The 21,281-nt window shown below is 39.4% G+C and overlaps 1 protein-coding gene across 2 annotated transcripts in view; it reads left to right on the top strand.

Annotated features, from left to right (window-relative positions):
* Window positions 1–21,281, top strand: part of PHACTR2 (phosphatase and actin regulator 2) — a 112,532-nt gene that overhangs the window by 35,420 nt on the left and 55,831 nt on the right. For both annotated transcript variants that reach the window (XM_026649778.2, XM_026649777.2), the window contains exon 2: window positions 7,795–7,962. In XM_026649778.2, coding sequence (XP_026505563.1) covers window positions 7,795–7,962 — 168 coding nt within the window. The remainder of the gene's footprint in view (window positions 1–7,794; window positions 7,963–21,281) is intronic.

Here is a 21,281-nt window from a genome sequence, read left to right as displayed (position 1 = left end):
GGAACCATTGTTCAGGTTATATTCATGCCTAAGACATGTGGCTCTGCGGATGCTCATGTCCTGTACAGCTGTGAAAGGCATCTGTTGTGGCTGTACATAACATTTTGTTGTCAAAAGAGCCAGGAAGTGTGTTTGTGTAACGTACTCCTGAGATCGAGGGGATATGAGGATAGTGTAAATCATGTCTGTAATATACCCTGCCCACCTCTTTGGATAATATGACTTTTTCTGAGATGTCTGGATAACAGCATAGAGGCCATATACATTTGTAGTAGCACTGTCAAGGAAGCACAGAATTCCAGTAGATCCTTGCTAAGTGCTTGTGAAGCACATGTGCATTACTAAGGGTACTTGGCAGCCCTTTGCAGTTGCTGATCAAGGAGCAGAATTTGGCTTTTTGTTTGGCGGTTTAAAAAACTTAGACAAATTTGCCTCTCCTGTTAGGAGTTGGACTTACTGCAGCAAGATTTCACTTTGCTTCTCATGAGGTGGAGAGGCGTGAATCGGCCACGTGAAACCCTTTCTGAACTTGTGCGTTGCAGGACTATCACGCTGACAGCCTGATCAGTGTGCAGTTTTGTCCCTGTGGCAAGATGGTGACATTCAGGTGGGCTGTGTTCAGCTCCAGCTGTGGCTATCCCAAGGGAATATATCCACTACCCACTTCGGTTATTTTAAGACAGCAATCAGAATTCATCTGAGGTAGCCACTACCCACCTTGTTGAGCACATTGCTAGCAGGAGGTCTAATTAACATTTTGCAGCACTGGCAGCCCGGTATGGAAACTACCATTCAGCCACCCACATTAAAACTTTGGTTGTTCCCTTCCATTTAATTAAAATACAATCAAATCAATTACATCATGATAGTTTCCCAAAGTTAAAACACCAGATGTATGGCAAGGCAAATGCATACAATGCCAATTGATTGGGTTGCTCAGAGGTGCATTACAGCTCCCCCATTTGTCAGTTTATCTATTAGGGATTAGTTGCATTCTTTTTCTTCCCAAGTAAGAAAACAACAAGAAAAAAAAATCTATCTTTCAGTCTGTTTTTGCTTCAGGAAGAATTGATGTTATAGAATTTGATTTTTATTTAAAATTGCATTAATAATCTCAAAAGTAACTTTTTAACCAGAGGCTCAAACATTTTCCATTCGAAAGGATTTTCCAATAAGCTCTAGAAACAAGCAGCTTCATTTACTTTGTACCAAGTCCAGGAGTTATTGTTCTTGTTGGTGAATTGGGATAACATGCAGCTGCATAAACATGTTGATTCTGCAGGGTTAGAGACCATGACGTCAAACTCTGGCACCCTCTAGCAAGGCTGTATGTGAAGTCACAACATCTTCAAAAGAGGATTTGAGGTCTCAATATACCAGTATGTCTTTTGTAGCATATCCTTTTGTGGAGAGAGGGTAAGATCAGAGGAAGAGAGAGCGAGAGAGAACTACATTCAAAACTGGATTTCTAGCAGACTGGTTGATAAATAATAAATATACAAAATACTAAGACATAAATCCACAAAAATAAAGTAAGTCTGATTTCAGGCTGGCACATCCTCCCCTGCTTATCTCAACCCTTTTATGGTTAGACATAGTAGTGTCTGTGATCATTTGTTTAAAAAAAAAAAAAAAAAAAGTTCACCACACTGAATTGATAGGTCATTCATCTAGGTACTAGGTCACCCGGTGTTCCCACTTCTGGGATACAGTCTATCATCAGTCCTAGGCAGTCTTCCCATTCACTGCCTCAGCTCCATGCTACGCCCTTAGTAGCTGGTAGGGGAACTTGGGCCCACCCTCTTCTCTGGGTTCCAGTCCAGGGACACTCAGCTCACCAGTTCTTGGCTTTTCTCTATCAGCCTTCACTGCACCTTCCCTAGACTGCTTTCTACAGCTCTGGTTCCCCTTCTCTCTGGGCGTACCAGCTCAAAGAACCCTCTTCCCAGGGTGTGGCTGCTGCCTGCATTCCTGCAGCCTTTCCTAGCAGTCCTGTCTGTAGCCCACTACCTGGCTTTATAGGTGAGCCTCTCTCCGATTAGCTGCTTCCAGCCTAAAGTTTCTGTTCGCAGCCTAACTAGCTGATTGGGTCCACCTGGCTTAATTCAGGGACTTGCAAGGACAGTGTGGGGTGCACGCCCCATCACACCGTGCATGGATGATTTTTCATATGTGGTGTTCACAGGGAATGCACCATTTATGTGCATTTCCATTCTTAACCCTCGTTTTTTAAATGAATTCTTTGATAGCGGTTGACCTAACAGAGCAGTATGAGTCTAATAGAGTAGGACCAGGAATGACCACATGAATCCAATCCATATATGAGGTGTTCCAGCAAGCTGCGTTTCTGCAATAATGCTTAAACAAACGGGGCAAACTTCAAGGTGCTGTAGCAGCCTTTATTCAGAATTACTTTGTTTTTGTGGGCTGAAGTCTTAGCGTTAGTGTTTGTATTGCTATTAATAATAATAATAATTAATACTTCCCTACCACACAGATTCATTAGTTTAGTAAATGCTTTGTAAAGCACCATATAAATGCTAAGTATTATTAGCATTAAGTGCCTTCACTTCAGAATCTCAAAATCCTTCTTCACAATCATTAATTAACGAAGGCTCAGAATGATTTTGTGATCTATGTAAATCTTATTCTCATTTTGCAGTTGGACAAACTGTGGTAGAAATGGCTTAACTGACTTGTCCATGGTTAGAGTCAGTGGCATAACCAGAAAAAGAATTCAGAAGGTCTGATTCCCAATCTTATGCTCCACTAGACTATTACTGATGTAATTGTAATTTGACATCATATTACAGTCTATGTAGTTATGTTTTGCTCCTGTAGCTCAACATATACATGCATAATGAAATGTCTATATATTTGCGTACTATACGTTTTGCTTACTATTATCTTGGCAATGCAGTGTCTCTGTAGGATTTAATTAAAATGACATCCAAACATGCATTGATGTTACCCATGTAACTCAAAGTTCCGTTCATATTAATGTGGAATTGCTATTTTAGGTGGAGAAGAAGAGGATCATTAAAAGCAAGGACTATGAAAGTTCAATAGCCTTCTTTTTTGTAGAAAAAATGCTTTGTGTACGCTGTTTATTGTTGTTAGCTACTTCATTACTCTTGTTTTATATTCCTTTTTCGTAAGCAATAACTCAAGTTACTAAAAGCAAACTATAACCAAGGAATTTTCAGTTAACTACTAAAAGGTGGCTCTGTTCTAAACAGTGACTGTAAATATGGCATGGGGCTGTTCCATATTTCCCTAAATTATTCCAAATAAAATTGGTTCAATTTATAAGTAAAAAGATGTTTTGGTTTTGTAGTGTTAGCATTTAGGAAAAAAACAAAACAAACTCATCTTGGCAGCAGATATTAAAGATTAGTTGCACAAACAGCATAGCTGGCTCTCTGTTACCCAGCATAGGAGGCGTGCCTAGGCTGGCCTTGGCTCTCCTTGGCTGCTGGAGCAGCCTATAGGGGCCATTAGAGCTGAGGTACAAGTTTGGGCAGCCCCTGAGGCTGCTCTAATGTGCGCTGGTAGCACAAGGCTCAGGGAGGTGCGTTGCTTCCCTTCTTGGTTCCTACAGTTAGCTCATCACCAGTGCAGGGGTGATTCGGGCTTTTAGTTGATCTTTAACAATTTGACCTTTTACAAATCTTAACAAAATAGAAAATGCTTAGGATAGCAAACTTCGGCTTGGCGCACTTTGAAATAGCCAATATGTGTAGAGATTCATGTTATTTATAATGCTGATTTCCCTTGTAAATAGTCCTAAATCTTTTACTTCACTGGGTTGACAGGTCCCTGATAATGTCGGTTTAAATGATGTCTTTCTTATCACTGAGAGAAATGCACAAATACAGATGGATGTCACACTGTGTGCACCATTAAAAGTCAACATTTACCCACTGTAACGGATACCCCAACCGTGCAAGTGGCTCTGCACAGGCAACCCATGGGCCCATGCAGCACCCTGCTGAATTTGGTGGGGCTCCATGAGAGCTCAGGGATCTACCCTTGTGGAGCTCATTGCAGGATCGGGGCCTAAAATACTGCTGTGTGGTAACATTGGTTAACAGTTGACTTTTAATGGCAACCACTTTGTGTCCATAATGTTTAAGTGCTCTAATAACGAACATGTTCTAGAATTTCCCAGTAGAGATTCTATTCAGGAAAGCACTTAAGGATATGCTTAAGTGCTTTCCTGAATAGATTTAAGCATATTGTTAGGTGTTTTCCTGCACGAGAGCCAGACAGAGTGAATTTCCATGCATTACTGTTTTCCAGAAATGAATTTCAGTGAAATAGCATAAAAATGTTTAAGTGCATCTAGTTCTCCAATAATAAAACTATTTTGCCAGCTCCTTAATTTAAAATGAACTGCCTTTCATTTTCTCCTGCATTCAGTGGAATTTGCCACCTAAGCCTTCAGATGAAAAATCTGTAGCTGGGGTAAACAATTGAAATGGTGTCAAACTAAATCCATGTATATTGTATTGTCAAAAATCCTAACATCAGACTTAATAGATGACAGTTATCGAGGACAAATGAGTTGCTCACTGGCTTTTTGACGATGGGGGAAAAGGCAAAGGTTCCAGAGTAAAAGTGAGAGAGCTAAGTAACCAAACAACATCCAGTCACGGAGAGTTAAGCACCTACTCATAAATGTACTGTTTACAATGATTAATAGAAGGTCCCTGGGCACTTTGAGGTAAAAATATACCCTTTGATGCATGACATGTAAAGCAAACAGTGTAAATCTTAAACATCAATTTCCTGCAAAGCGTTACAAAGTTGAAGAGAAATAGTTATGGAAAAAAATTCTCCATAAATGCTCTGGAATTTCATTGTGAAATAGCTTTCTTCCTGGTGGGGTGTTAGTTTGAAATCAAATGTATTAATTTATTATTGCTTTTGAATTGGAATGTTGATATTTTCTTTAGCCCAGAAATTTTAACAAATACCTCATCATGGGGTAATTCTAGAAACAGCCTGCAAGGTCTGGCCATTCTTGTTTGTTGCAGCCAGTTCTTTGGTGGGTTGCTTTCAAAATGAAGGAATGAACACAGGGGCAATTGTTTATTAAATGAAAGTCTTCTCCATATATCTTCAAAAATATTTGATTTTGAATCTTGTTTTCAAAAGTTGTGGTTTTTCCTGTATAGTATTTGCAGCTAAATTGGTGTTCTTATTTGTGTATGAAAAATGGTTGCTCATTTGAAGGAGAGATATTTGTCCAGTTAAAGCTGATGGTAAAGCTGTGTCACAGAGCTAAATGTTGCCCTGTAGACACAGCCCTGTGTAGGGGGCAGTGCAGAACTATGTTGTCCTACAGGGCGCTCTAGGAGCCCCAGGCTCTCCATGAGCTCTCCAGTGCATAGAGAGTCTAAGGAGGCTGCACCATCCTTTAGGATGATGCAGCCTGCTCACTGGAATGAGCCCAGTCTGTTCTTCAGGCCAGTGAAGAAAAGAGCAGGGCCATGGTTGTACCTCCTCCCTGCCGACTTTGAGTGTATGAAGGATGCTGTCCCTGCAGTCACTTAACTCTGTATAAACCAAGGAGCTACTCACTGGCCCATGTCCCAAAGACCACTCTCTAGCCTCAGGAGTCCAGTCCCTTTTCTTCAGGACTTCAGTTCTGTTTCTTCAGACTATTTAATATATCGCTATGCCCTTTCCTCCCTGACCCAGGTTCTCCTGCAGGGTTACATTCACCTGAGAGTCATAAACTGGGTACTTTGCTCTGCCCTGGAAACTCCTGTAGGAGCCTAACTTCTCCCTGCAGCTCTCATTCTGAAATGCTTTTTATGAGGACCATCTAATCTTCCAGTAATTCCTAGCCTGCAGCCTCAGCTGGGAGGCAGCTGATTAGTCACTGACTAATGAGCGGGCCCAACTATCCTTAAAGGCCATCCCACCTGTGAAAGACTGTGACTGGCTGCATGGGATAGCCAAGTGGGGAGATCGCTTGTGTCCTCCCATCCTGTGGCCCTATGCAAATACCAGTCACAATCTGGCTCTAAGGCTCGCAAGATTTGTTAAAGCCAACTGTAGTGGCCTTTCTATTTTACAAATACTCAGGTTGTCCAAGGATAACACTTAAATAAAAACTGAGTATAGAATTACCATTCTGAAGAGTTTAAATAACAGCAATTAAGCTGGAAAAGCCCTTTTATGTTATTTGCTCCATCTTCCTGCCCCTGCAGGATTTATTGCATTTTATGGCCCAATTTGTTCAGATTTATTGATTAAATGCTACATATTGGGCCAAATTCATCCTTGCTTTTAACTCCATAGATTTCAATGTAGTTGGACGAGGGATCAGTTTGGCCAAGTATCTTCTACAGAATATTGGGAATAATATTTCTTGCCTTCGGATTGGCTGATGTCAGTGTTTCAAAAGTCTCTCACAGCAAGGAATTTTTTAAAAATCCAAGGTCAATACTGAAGTCTAGGGCAAGTATAGATCTTATCAAACAAACACTGATTGCCTGGGAACTATGATGTCAACAGTCCATACTGGTGTGATGGGCCAGAAGCAGCATGGGGCAGTAGACAGGGCACAAGATCAGCTTTCAGGAAATCGGGGTTCTTTACCAGGATCTGCCACTGGCTCACTTTCCAACCTTAGAACTAAGCACTTAATTGTACTGTGCCTCAGTTTTTCTCTCAATAAAATGGGATAGCACTACTCCCCCTCCCCTTTGTAGAGAACTTTGAGATGTACAGACTGTGATTATTATTATTATCAGTGGTGGCATCAAGTGTGTTCTTGACCAGTTATAACTGGAATATGTAAATAAACCAAAGTACTAACGGAAGCCATTCTCCCATAAATACGCATGTGCTTAACTCTATATGCATAAACAATCCCATTGATTTCAATTAAACTACTCACATAGCGTAATTAAGCACATATTTAAGTGTTTGCAGGATCAGGCTAGAATGTTCTACCTGTTGTCTTCTGATTCTCTACTGTAATAAGAAAAAATAATAATAGACTTCAAAGTGATATCATATGGAAGTTCATGCCACTATACATTTAACTCTACACCACCCCCCTCTGCTGAATGGTTATTCCTAATTGGGTCCACAAACCCCAGCATTAAGGTTACTTGTGGTAAATATTGGCTCTGACTTTGATATTGTCAGTAAATCTTTGCTGACCAAACCCAGTAATTCTTGTTTGCATATTTGCCTACGGTATTTTGGATTCAGCCCCAAAAGCTTAGTGTTAAATTCTGTTTGTTAATAAGGAGCCTTAGTCATGACAGACTCCACTGTGAATTAATGAATATGAAGGATATCAAACTGACCTATTTCTAAGTGTTCCATTCCATTGCCAGAACTGTTAATATTAGAGCTGTGGGTGAAAAACTGATTTATTTTTTCTGCTAAAATTTTAACTATGGGAAATGTTCCAGTTTTCAGTGGAATATTCCCCCCCTCCCTCCCCCCCCCAATAAAATGTTCTGACTAGGCTCTCAAGCTACCGGGGAGAAAAATCACACATTTTTGTTGAAAAAATGTTGATGCTTTTATCAGAAATATTTTATAACAAAGTTCTGACCTGTTCTAACTAGGCTATTGAGTAGTTATGGAACAAAGGGGCCCGAAATGATGATTGCTTTGAGTCCACTGAAACAATCTCAATCTGGACTCAGAAGAGAGTCCACCCACCCTGCACTCTGCAATCTAATAACGTGCAGGTTTAGATTTAGAATATGACTTCCCTGTCCTGCTTGTTTCAGTAACATTTTACTTTTCTTCTTTATATAGTTGATGGATTAGACAAGGCTTCAATTGCAAATTCTGATGGGCCAACCCCAGGATCCCAAACCTCTCCTTTCAAGAGAAAAGGCAAACTCTCTACCATTGGCAAAATCTTTAAACCTTGGAAATGGCGGAAGAAGAAGACCAGTGACAAATTTAAAGAAACCTCAGCAGGTATGTGTATGGTCATTTGTTAACTGTAAAAATTGCTTTCATAGATTGCTCGATTTTTAAGGCCAGAAGTGACCATTACATGGTAATACTTCAAAAGGTACTGAAGTTTATAAGATGCTAAAGAGACATTGTAAAGCGTTTTAGGCCCAATATTTGACATACCTTAACTGATTCTTACCAGGTGAGGAATAACCTAATTAAAATTCTGTCATCAGTTCTGTCACTAAGAACTTTGCTAAATAAACAGCAATTTTTTTTGCCTACTGCATTTCATATTCTTTTAACATAGAAAATATATTTTTTATTGATGAACACGGGGCCATGTGCTATCTTCCCCCAGAGAAATTTGGGATGGATAGTTAAAATATTACCCCACCAGTCAGTGACTATGTACTCTAGGATTTGTTCTGTAGCTGCTTCCAGACAGAATGTGTAATATGTGACCAAGTCCTCATCAGTAAACAGCTGATTTAATACACACTATGTACCTCAGCAGATATTTTTCACAAATTCATACTGTTAATACATCTGTAATTAAATAACATTTTGTATTCTATATCAAACCACTTCTACAAGAATGGAATATCAATTCTCACATGCAAGATAGATAAGTAGTATTATTAGTCGCATTTTAGATAGGGAAAATGAGGCACGGAAGTTAAGACTAACATTTTCAATAGTGTCTGCTTAGTCAGCTTCCTTAGTTCTTGAGGGCCTAACTTGAGATACCTGGGGCCAAGTTTTTCAAAAGTGTTTAAGACCTGTGATTCCCATTAGGTTGGGCCTGAGCCAAGTTATCTCAAGATGGATGTCTGTAAACTCAATTACCCAAAATTAGTGGGTATTTGAAAATGTTGCTCTATGCACATATTTTTCAAAAGCATGTTCATAATCTCACATGTACCAGTTTATGTATGGGAAATACTTAGTATTAAGTGCAAATCAGAGCCGTGTCTTGCCTGGCCAGTTGCTGGGCAGAGAATTTGCCTCAAAAGCTTGATCCTGCAAGGTGATGAGATGCTTGGCAGACATATATCTTAAAAGAAATAAGTTCCTATTTCACTCCATTTATAGCCATGTAGAACAAAGTCTGCCATATTTTGATGGCATGAACTCTGTCCCTAACTGAGCAAATATATGCATAAAGTTACTCTTGGGTGTAAGTGTTTTCAGGACCAGGGCCAGAGTTCACACCATCAAAACATTGGAGGTTCTGCTCTACACAGCTATAAAAGGAGTGAAATGGAAACTTTTTGTTTGTTTGTTTGTTTTTAAGATTTCATGGACATTTGCTCACACTTTATTTTTTCTTACAGTTACTAGTTCATTCCCTTGAAGGGCCCTGAAATTCTGAAATGCACTTTACTCCTAAGTGCCTTCCTTGTTTCTTGAATCATAGACATTTCAGAGACCTATCATCCTCTGAAACTTTCATCTAAATAGGGCAAATCTTCCCTTTATTTCTAAATTACTTTGATTGTTAGTATGTAATTGGCTATTTTCCTATAGATTATTTAAAACAACTTTCAAATAACTCAGTTATTACAAATAAGAAATATCACTATACTATGGTAAAGGTACAGCTAGGATATGGGGTAACTTAGTTATCATGCCGATATAATGAGCAAACCATATTTACTAGAATTTAGATTAAAATTGTGTTTTAAAGTTACACTACAGGTAACATTTCAGATTCAGGTTCTGTTCCTATGTATATGTCAATAATTATTGCCTGATTAACAACTATATTTATTAATATTAATGAGATTATTATGAAGCAGTGACCGTTTTAAATACTGAATAACTAATTCTGCTGTGTTCATGTAAAGGATAATTGCATCAATTTTCACTTGACCTAACTTTTAAGTTTCAATTCCTGACCTGTGGCACTTCTGGTTTTAAAAGCCTTCCTTGTCTGGATTTAATCAACCAGATAATACAAAGCAGCTGTTTACCCCATGATTAGAGTTAAACTTTAAACTGGGTCTAACCTAAAACCTAATCCTAACAATTACACAGTTTTAAAATCTAAACAGTCTAACCATTCTTTCCCCAAACCTTACTGATTAAAGAGAGGATATTTTAATGACTGGGTATTTCTATTCCTACAAACCTACGTTGGCCAAAACTATTTTTGCTTTAACTTCATTTATTTCAGCTGAGTTATTTCAGTGGTAAATTTGTTCTTTTGTGGCCAAGTTGGAGGAACTCTTCTCCTTGTCCCTGTGTCCAATTTATGTAGAGATAGATTGTGCCTTTTAGGAACTGCCTTGAGTATATGAGTGCATTGCCAGGACGGGATGTGTCAGGCTGTGAACATCACTGTGTTGTGTCGTGACATGATGTTATGATGTGATGGCATTTCACCTGCCCAAAGACATTTCAGGACTGAACCAACATGCAGGATATACGACAGTCCCATTAAAATCGGTCCAGTCTGCTGATAACTAGGACAGATGGCTACTGTCAAAGGCACAGCACCAAGTTTGAGGCACCAGCAACCATAACACCAGGCTCTGATCCAGCTTGAGAGAGAAAGCAGAGGCTGCTTAGTCAGATCTTGATTCATATTTGATCTGCTAGTGACATAAGAGCTGTTTGTAAGATGGCTACTGTTGAAATTGGGTATTTACGTGTATGTATCATTTTTCTTTAACAAGCAGGAAATAAGAAATCCAAAGATTATTTTTAATGTTGTCTGATCCCTTAAAATGTTAAACCCATATCATTGATATTCCAGCAAACAAAACCCCACACAAACATACATCACATTCAGTAAACACAATGCACAGGGATCTAGATGCGCAAATGTTGGGTAATTGGATATGGAACCTTTACTTTCTGTGACAGTGGTTTGACTCCAGACCAGGAGGGCAGTGACAGTAAACTATTACCATGTAAAGGCTGTCTTGTAAGGATGAGCCCAGTAAGGCAGATGCATTATATTTGGAAGTTATCCTTGTAACTTGTCTTAAAATGGAAACAATGATTAACATTTAAAAGGTCTCAAAAATTGGGAATATTGTGACTAAGGCCATTGTGAGACTGAAAGGCCTGTCTTGCCCCATATGGAAAAATTCTACGGAATGGCCCAGGAATTAAATGTATGGAGTACTATAAAAATTAATAGGGTTTTTATTATTATGTATCATTTATGATTTGTGTTCCGATAGCAGCTAGGATCCTTAGTTATGGAATAGTACCCCATTGTGTTAGGTGCTGTACAAACACAGAACATATATAATAAAACAGAGGGTGATCTCTTTTAAGTCGTTTTTTAATCATTCTTAGAATTCTATAGAAGGACTATAATTCCCTATCGTATTGTATATCATGGTGCAAAAAAACACATGGAAAGTAAATCAATTTCTGTTAAATTCTATAACACTTTTGCATGTTCCACACATTACTTGTGATTTTGAATACTCTGCTCACACTGGCTGCAGAGGGAAAACATTAGGACAAATAAAAGTAATCTATCAGACTTTTTTTTAAGGGCAGAGAGGAGAGGGTTTGAAATAGGTAAGCTAATGTCTTTTTACGAAGACCACCTCTTGGACTTCTATTCTGGCAGTGTGGCTTTGTTTGATATAGCAGAGTGTAGCAGAAGGGAAAAGCAGAATCACTTTCCTGGAACACTTTTAAATCATGCAAACTGTTTTCTTCATTTCAGCAGTGTTTTCACAGCACAGTCCTTCAGGTCTGAGAGACCAAAACAGTATTATAGATTAGGTTTAATGTTTTGCCTCTTCGGGATTTCAATTTTTTAACTTTTTCGTCTTCAGATTACAGTATAGAGCTCTATTCTGCAGGCAGAACTCACATACAGGTTAAGAGATTTTACATTGGTAAAAAGTGGCAGACACACAATGTCGTTGGTAATGAAGGAGTATAGACCATGGGTATGTGTTAGCAGATAATTACATGGATCTGAGAGCTCTTGTTGGAGAGCTCTGTCAACTGGATCATTGTTTTCATCAAATCCATTTTATAAGACTTTTTATGCGTTCTAATGAGCTGTGGAAATTAATGACGCGAACAAGGCAATGCTAATGTAAAGATCCCTCTAGCGGGGAATGACAGAAATAGAAAGGAGATTAGGATCTGGCACCTGCATGGATATAAATCCCTTTCCCTCAGTGACAAGGTTGGCAGCTGAACTTCCCTATTAACTTGGCTTTATTAGCCACAACCAAATAGTGGACCTGACTGTAAAGCACCTCCTGAACTAAGTTTTTCTCCACTCCCAAAAGGACTTTCAGGTGCATAGAATTTTTCAGAAATGGTCCAGAATTGTCTTTTGTTAACTTTTATTTCATTATCTTGACTTGGCATTTGGCTAAGGCCTCCTACTACAAGCCTTTACAATATGCAATTCAAGCCAGTATACAGCATTCAGGCCATTTTTTTTTTTTTAACTGAATGTTTACCAAAAATAATGCTAAAAGTGAATGTTTTTGTAAAGTGTTGGGTTATACAATTTATAATATTTCAGTGCCTCTCTTATTCACAAAGTGCCAACAGAGAAAATTCTCTGAATATTCTATAGAAAATGAAGTTGACATTGTAAACAAGCAGACCCAGGAACTTGTGGTATTTGCTTTAATATTTAGTAGACTGGTTAATTTTTTTACTTTTCCTAGTGAGTACATATATTCTATTTTAATTAAAGACTAAGGGCCTGATTCTCCACTCTATTTCATTGATGTTATGACTGTGAAATTCCATTTATTTCTATGCAATTACACCATTATGATAGAATGGCGGATCAAGTCCCAGATTTTTAAATGTATTTTTTGTATTTATTTGTAATGAACAGATGCACAAAAATGCATTGTTGCCAATGTTCACAATATTTACTGTTTTTTTTAAAGCTCAAGCTCCTGGAGTCATGTTATTTCCTGAGAGACTCAGCTTTTACTTTAAAGAAAATTTAAATTACTAGCCCACTTGGTTGCAGAGAAAAGCTTGAAAATGTGAACCTGAAAAGCTCAAAGTTAAAAGAACCCCAATTTTTAAAAAAGTTGAATTTAATACACTCTCTGATTTTTGGGAGTGTGACTCATGATTTTGAATGCTTGGGTTTTGCAATACTGCACATGTACAGTACTGTAGCTTGTGTGTTGTTAAGTTAGGTTCACAAAAAATGGTGTGTGAATTTTGGAAAATCTGGCCTGAAATATTTAACTTTTATTCATCCTTCTACATGAATAAAATACTTTATAATATGCATACAATTTTAATAAATCTATAATCATAAGGTAGCAAATTTAGATCACCTAATGGCCCTATCTTATTGTCCTTACTCAAGCAAAACTCTCATTGGGTTCTGTTGGTGTTTGCTTGATTAAGCAGCACTAAATAATCAAATAGTGCACATCTTTAAATATACACTACATAGTCTTCTAGGTTTGTTACTGTCTGCAAATATATTTTCACAGCACAAAACGTATCAAGAAGCAGGGGTTGAATTGAGGAGAAACTGGTGCTGGTACACTTCCAACCTCTGCTTACAAAATAAGGTACACCCTTGCCAATCACCAAAATGAGATGCTGCTCACAGTACATTGTGGAAATGTCAAAATATGACCATGCATGATCTCTGGGCTCTTTCAGCTTGAGTCCCCCTTGGAATGGCTTGATTATGCCCCTTGGATCTGCTACAGTCTTTAGGCTTGGCTTCTTGATTTGGGGCAGAAAATGAGGGGTGATAGTGTCTCAAATGCTACCCACACATGATACCAAAATGAATATTCACTCATAGTAAATTGCACAGATGTGTGATATTTTTGTTTTTTTACATGAGGAATGAGCTAGTTAACTATCAGAACATTATAATTATCACTAGACATCTGAATTAACACTTCCCTATGATGACTGGGCCCTTTCACATCTTAGAGCTATTGTTCCAGGCTCAGGAAAACATTTCTGCATCAATTACATTTTTGAGGTTTTCTTCACAACCATAACAGCTAGAGAGACTTGCTTTGTTTAAAAAAAAATGAAAGCTGAGATTCTGGACAACAAGATAGTACATTAAGAGAGGTGCCCCTGTGCTAAACTGCCTCCATCAGAGCCCTGTCAAGAAAACACTCCACTCTGATTCGCATAAATTGATCCATTGACAAGATATTCTTATTTTTTCCCTTTTCTTTAAGATGTTTAATAGAGATGAGCCCAAATAAACCTCTGCAATGGAATTTGGGAAAATTTAGAACCAAATTTAGAGCTGAACTTTGTGGCTCAGGCACACTGTTGTTATTTAAAGAAATGTCAGTAGGGAAAATAGGATTGCAAATCTCCTCCTCCTCCCACTACTCAGATAGCAGTAACAGTCAAACAAATGCACAAAAGAAAGGAGTTAGAGGCAAAGCTAGCGTGTCTAAACCTAGACCATTTTAAACCCATTCTGTTGTTTGTACTGCACTTTGAAAGTGTAAAGTAGTATTAAACTGTTTAACATTAATTACTTTGTTCCTAAGTGCTGCCACATCTCCTTACACTGAAGAATCCTAGTGTCTCTCTTTACTGCACAGATACCTCAGGCTCTTACTCGACTGTTGTCCCTAACATCCCTCCTGTCTACATACAAAACCTCTTCAGCTGAGTGTGGTGGTGCTTTCAATCTGGGCTAGCTGGCCTGTCTGAGAGCTGCAGGCCAGAACTCAGGTGTTGCCATCACTCGGGCTAGTAACCCACTCAATCTGAAGTAAGGACACAAGCTAAATCACTCCAGTGCCTTCCCACATTTCCCCCTGTGTGCCCAGAAGGACGGACAAGTTCTCCCACAATTCACTGAGAAAGAACCACAGAGCGGCTCAGCTTACTGCAGCACAACGAACCCTAGGCCATGCTACCAGAAGTCCTAGCAACACACGTAGATAAGCACAGCACCAATGAGGACCTAGTAACTCAGCTAGGGCTTAGCAATGTGGCTGCTCCCACCCGGGCTAGGCTAACCTGAGTGCTCAGGCCCGGGTGCCAATCACTGAAGTTAACTGCAGTGAAGAAATATTCTTATCTACTATGGAGCCTGTTGTCAAGACGTGTACACACAGAAGACCTATAGGAAAGCATTGATTTGCTCTTAAATTCTCTAAATATGTACAGTAACTTTTATAGACTCATATTAAATTCTATAGTACTTTCCCTTAAAGGGGGGGAGGGGTTTGAAGTGAAACCCCATTTGGGCTGAATGCATCCTATCACAAGCTGCTTCCTGGAGATAAAAAGTTCATCCTTATACCTACTGAAGAGAGATTCCCAGGACAAGCAGACGTTAAAAAGTTGCATTTGCTTAGCAGGTGACTCTTGTTGCCTCACCAATTAATGCAGCAGGAAAGACATTACCTGCTGACCTATGATGGAAAAGGAGCAGGGAGTTCACAGGTGCAGGGCAGAAGGGCTTCTTCCCCAAACAGCTGGGAGGGGAGATTTACCTGTGTTTTGGACAGAGGTGTGTGTGTGCATGTATTACAACTACGAAGGTAGCACCTGGCCTAAGATTGTTAGCAGAATTATTGTCCTGTTTTAAGCTTGTTCTCTTAAAGGCTTAACAAATATCCTATCATGGTAAATATGTGTATAGGGAGAAGACTTTTGTTTTCAGTCAGAAAATAGAATGTCAGAGAGTCTTTCAATTGACTTCACTGGGCTTTGGATCAGTCCTTTGAAATAGGGCCTTGGTGTATAGGCTTGACCAGGCTGTACCATGGAGTTTTCTTACAAAATCTTCACGTAATTGTATTGTACTAAGAGCTGAAAAATCTACATAACATATGGTGCAAATATTTAAAAAGATGGAGAATCAGATATGGAAATATTTGTACTGATGTGGGAATGATGGCTGGAATTTTTCCCTTTAGCAACATATTTTCCATGCTGTAGCTCATAAAATCCATTCACTGTGAACCCAGTTGTGCACTTTCTGTATAAAGGGCTTTTAAAATAATGTAAAAACAAACAGTGAATGGCATCAACTCAAGATTTTTCCTCTCCGTGTCTATTTGCTGTAGAGGAAAAGAAGGCAGAAGTTTATATCTTGGCATGAAGCAGCTGCCACTTCAAAGCCCCATGGTAAGAGTGTATGGAATTGGGGCCAGAAACCATTTTTAGCCTGACTAGATCAGGATTAAGCCCAGAGAAAAACTCAAAACTAAATCAGAATCAGCTGGGGCTCATCTTGGAAAGACCAAAACAAAAAATTGGCAGGTATCTAGGCTCTCAGATTATTTTTTAAATGGAAGAATGGGGATTTTAAGACCGCTTGAGGCTTACGGTTACTGAATGGCACGAAGCATTCTTTTTGCAATAAATAAATAAAGTTGATTCTTTACCTTTCCATGAAAAGTAAGTCCTATGTTGAATTGGGCTACTGCAAAAAATACAGTAGTCAGTGGAATCCCTTGCACGAGTAGGGTTTACCAGGGTGAATGGGGATTGCAGGATTAGGCTTACACAAAATATGCTATATTCACGCACTGTGTCACAAAACCCAACCCTTCCCATCTAAGGATGAAGCCTTGGCCTCATTGAAATCAGTGAAAATTTTGCCATTGACTTCAGTGTGGCCAGGATTTCACCCTAAGATTTTTGAACTTGCTGGAGAAGGGCCTCTGGGAACTGAGTTTGTATCACATTAGCATTTCTTAGCAGGCAAGCACACTGTGCTTATGGAATTGGTTGCATTTCACAACATGAGTATGGGGCACAATGTTATCTAGTTTACTAGAGCTCCAAACTGAGTTTACATTTCTGTAAAACCACAAGGATCATAATATCAGGTAAAAGGCAGCTATTGTCAACAAGGTCAGTTAGACTAGCAAACAACACTGATTTAGTTGTACTGCATGAGTATATAAAACAGGCTATATTAAAATACTGTATATTACCATATCTGTTTCACATTAATATTGTTTTAAAATCACCATATTTGATGATGGAATTTAATATAGAAGAATTATTGTGGTTTGCATTACAGCTTCCAGGAATGTGCTAAGTGGCTTACAGTACAGGTAGAAAGCCCTGGTGTCTTGTCCCAAAAAACTGTATAATTTAAAGCCCTGAACCTGGAAAGAGATTCAGTGATGTGGACCCCTGTGTCCACTTGGAGTCCTTTAGACTTCAACAGGACTCCAAGTAAGTGTAAAGATCTACAAGGGCAGATCCCTTTGCAAGACTGGGGCTTTAGTATCAGACATAGCGTATGGGGTGGGGATAAAAAACAGTACAGAAGGGATCTAAGGGCGAACAAAGGCAACAGCAATAAGATCCGGTGGTCACTTAGCTAGTCATGTGCACATCCTCGTGGTTAAGTTTAAAAGCATTTGCAAGGATAGTATTTCATATTATGACCCTTCTGAATGAGGAGAAGGTGGTAGCTTGGAAAATCAGAAAAGGGAGACATTTCAAACATGAGAGACAGCATGAATAAAGATACAGAAATGCTTGTGGCAGGATCAGCTGAATGGTGCACTGAGGCTGGTGATGTTAGTGGAGCAGGAGGAGATAGATTTTATGTTGGGTCTACAAGGTGAATTTAAGAAATTTAAGCTCAATGTAGTGAAGGAGAAAGAGCCAGCAGAAGTATTGAAAGGTGTGGGTGGGAACAACATGGTTAAATCAACAGGCAAGGAATAAAGGTTATAGTGGATCACAAACTGAATGAGAGTCAACAATGTGATGTAGTTGTGAAAAAGGCTAATATTCTGAAGGATTTCATTTAAGATACCGGAGGTAATTGTCCTAATCTGCTTGGCACTGGTGAGGCCTCAGCTGGAGTACTGTGTCCAGTTCTAGGCATCACACTTTAGGAAGGATGTGGACAAATTGGAGAGAGTCCAGAGGAAAGCAACAAAAATGATAAAAGGGTGAGAAAACCTGACCTATGAGGAAAGGTTAAAAAAAAATGGGCATGTTTAATCTTAAGAAGAAGACTTAATGTTATCAGATTTCCCCTCAAATATGTTAAGGGTTGTTATAAAGAGAACAGTGATCAATTGTTCTCCATGTCAGCTGAAGGTAGGACAAAAAGTAATGGGCTTAATCTACAACAAGAAAGATTCAGGATCAATATTAGGAAAAACTTTCTAACTAGAAGGGTAATTAAGCGCTGGAATAGGCTTCTAAGGAAGGTTGTGAAATTCCCCTCACTGGAGGTTTTTAAGAATAAGTTGAACAAACACCTGTCAAGTATAGGCTAGGTTTACTTGGTCCTGCTTCAGCGCAGGGTGCTGGGCTTGATGACCTCTTGAGGTCTCTGTCAGCCCTATATTTCTATGGTTCTATAATTTTAGCCACTGCATTTTTAATTGACTGAGTATCAGGGAAGCCTTGTTGTAATCAAGACAATCAAGAAAGGAAATGATCAGGCATGGATGAGACTTCTAGTTGTGTCCATATTCCCTTGGTGTATTGTAAGCGGCATCCATCGCATAGGCTATAGTTTAGCCTGCCTAACACATTCCATTACAAGACCACTATTTTTGGTTATTTATAACTTTGCCAAACTTAAGCTGTTTTGGGCTCAAATTTTCCATGCTGGGTATCTGACTCAGTCTGAGTTGTGTGGGGGCTTTTTGTTTTTGTTTTAAATTTCATCCAAAAACAATTCAGCCGTTTCCGAGAATGAGAAAATATATATTGTTTTGCCCACATTAAAAAAAAAAAAATCTTACAACTATCCATTGAGAAGTTCTAGCACCTTTGTGATTTGGAGTATGAGCTTGAAATTTGGTGTGTTCGGGGGGAGGGGGCGTTCACTCTGATGTCAGGAATGTTTATCATCCCCTGAAAAACCAGCCAAATTTGGCCAAATTATAAGCCCCTGAAAATTGAAGTTTGCACATGCTCAATAGAGACTTCTTGAAATTTGGCAGATACAGTCTCCATAGAGTCTGTCTGCACTGAGCATGCTCCATCCTCTCACAATAAGAACATAAGAACGGCCATACTGGGTCAGATCAAAGGTCCATCTAGCCCTGTATCCAGTCTTCCGACAGTAGCCCATACCAGGTGCCCCAGAGGGAATGAACAGAACAGGTAATCACCAAGTGATCCATCCCCTGTTGCCCATTCCCAGCTTCTGGCAAACAGAGGCTAGGGACACCAACCCTGCCCATCCTGGCTAATAGCCATTGATAGACCTATCTTCCATGAATTTATCTAGTTCTTTTTTGAACCCTGTTATAGTCTTGGCCTTCACAACATCCTCTGGCAAGGAGTTCCACAGGTTGACTGTGCATTGTGTGAAGAAATACTTCCTTTTATTTGTTTGCTTTAAACCTGCTGCCTATTAAATGCCTGTGTGCCAGTTGAACTGGATTTGTGCCATCCCCACAGAGCAACTGAGCTACGCTAGCGGCCAGGCATCATGGAAGAGAAGGAGGAAGAAACCTGACTAGCATGCAGAGGGGTGAGAGAAGTGGGGGGCAGGCAGGAACAAGTGCTGAGAAGTAGGGAGCAGGAGCATGAGGGAGGGAAATAGCCTAGGGGAGGATAGAAGCAGTGTGTATAGGGGCAGGGATCAGAAGTGGAAAGACACGTGCAGGAGGATGGATGGAAGGGGGATGGGAAGAGGGAAAACGAGTAGAGGGGAGTAGGAGCCAGCTGAATGAACCAACGGGGGGGGGAGACAGGAGTAAGAACTAGGGTAGGAAGTAGGATAGGAGCAGGGGGGCCCAAGGGCAGGAGCTAGAGAGGGGGCAAAATGGTTTATAACTATTAGACCATGCCCGCCTTCCACAATCTGGACTTGAACCGAGGAGATTTTTGTCTTGATATTTCTCTGCTACCAGCAAATAGCAAAACCAACTGGGAAAATGTGTTTCATCCTGTCGCCTCTAGTGCCTGGGCCACATAGACAACAGCCTGATACCTCCTTCAGTAACTCCCTTAGCTCTAATGGTGGAGGTCTGTGAATGCATCTAAAGATTCTGACCCTGATGAACCATGTGGGTATCAATAGGGTTCCACATGACAGAATTTCTGTTTTTTTCAGTTTGCATATTTAGACTTAGGAAGTTACATTCAAAAATGTCTCTCAAAATCAGTGGATTCTTTTGACAGTTCTGGCCTTGTTTTCTCTTCCCCATTTTACAGATGAGGACAATAATACCATCTGACCTCACAGGGGTGTTGTGAAGGTAACTTCATTAATATTTGTGAAGCGCTCAGATTGTGTGGTGAGATCACCATAGAAATGCCCATGAGGAAATTAATAATTTTCAGAGCAGTGTTTGAATGGTATGCAGGAAACAAGGCTTGGGGCCACACATTGAATAGTAAGGATTAAAAGAAAAAGAAAGAACAACCACTTGTTCAGTGAGCACCATTCATCCCAGGCACTAATGAGGCAGAGATCTTATGGAAAAAAACAGCATGTAATCATGTAATGAAAGGTTTTGTCATAGCACATAGGCACAAGGGGGCTGAATTAAGGCACAGGCAACCTTAGTTCTGGCATTTCCTAACTTTTGAGTGCTTGACTTGTGCATTCTTAACAGTCTTCTAACAGAGGTTTTTTTGGGATTTAATTATTGTCTTAAGTGAATGAATCCCAGCATAAGTGCATTTACTTTTTGAAAATATTGGATTGCGAAATGCAGTGTAATGTATAATCTAATATCTGTGATATGCCATGAATTATTATTAAGATTCAACCTTATTAGATGCTGGCGTCTCTTCATATTAAGGTAACATAAGTAGACATAATATCTCTTATACAAGAGTATAGAATTTTGGTCAGATGTATTTGTTATGCAACCTTTTTTGTTCATAGGAACTAAATTAATAGCAAATATTAAACGTGATTTCTAATGTTCTTCCCAAGAATCAAATAAATTGAGAAAATTATATTATCATGCTGGGCTAACAGAACATAATTTCTTCAAAGTAATTTATAAAACACTGTCAGTTAATACTAGGAATGATGAAGGATCAAGAACATAGCCTTCTTATGCATGAATTTCCCAGTCTGTAAAATGAGGATAAATTTATTTAAGGAGTGCTGTGAAGCTTACATAATCATAGGCCTGGTCTACACTAGGCTTTTATGTCGACTTTAGCGCCGTTATATCGAATTAACCCTGCACCCGTCCACACCAGGAAGCCATTTAGTTCGACATAAAGCTCTCTTTAAATCGATTTCTGTAATCCTCCCCAACGAGAGGATTAGCGCTAAATTCGACATGGCCATATCGAATTAGGCTAGGTGTGGATGGAAATCGACGGTAATAGCTCCGGGAGCTATCCCACAGTGCACCACTCTGTTGACGCTCTGGACAGCAGTCCGAGCTCGGATGCTCTGACCAGCCACACCC

This window comes from Terrapene carolina, unplaced genomic scaffold (genome assembly GCF_002925995.2).
Source record: "Terrapene carolina triunguis isolate 2854851 unplaced genomic scaffold, T_m_triunguis-2.0 Scaffold85, whole genome shotgun sequence".
NCBI lineage: Eukaryota > Metazoa > Chordata > Testudines > Emydidae > Terrapene > Terrapene triunguis.
This window is presented reverse-complemented; position numbering and strand designations above follow the sequence as displayed.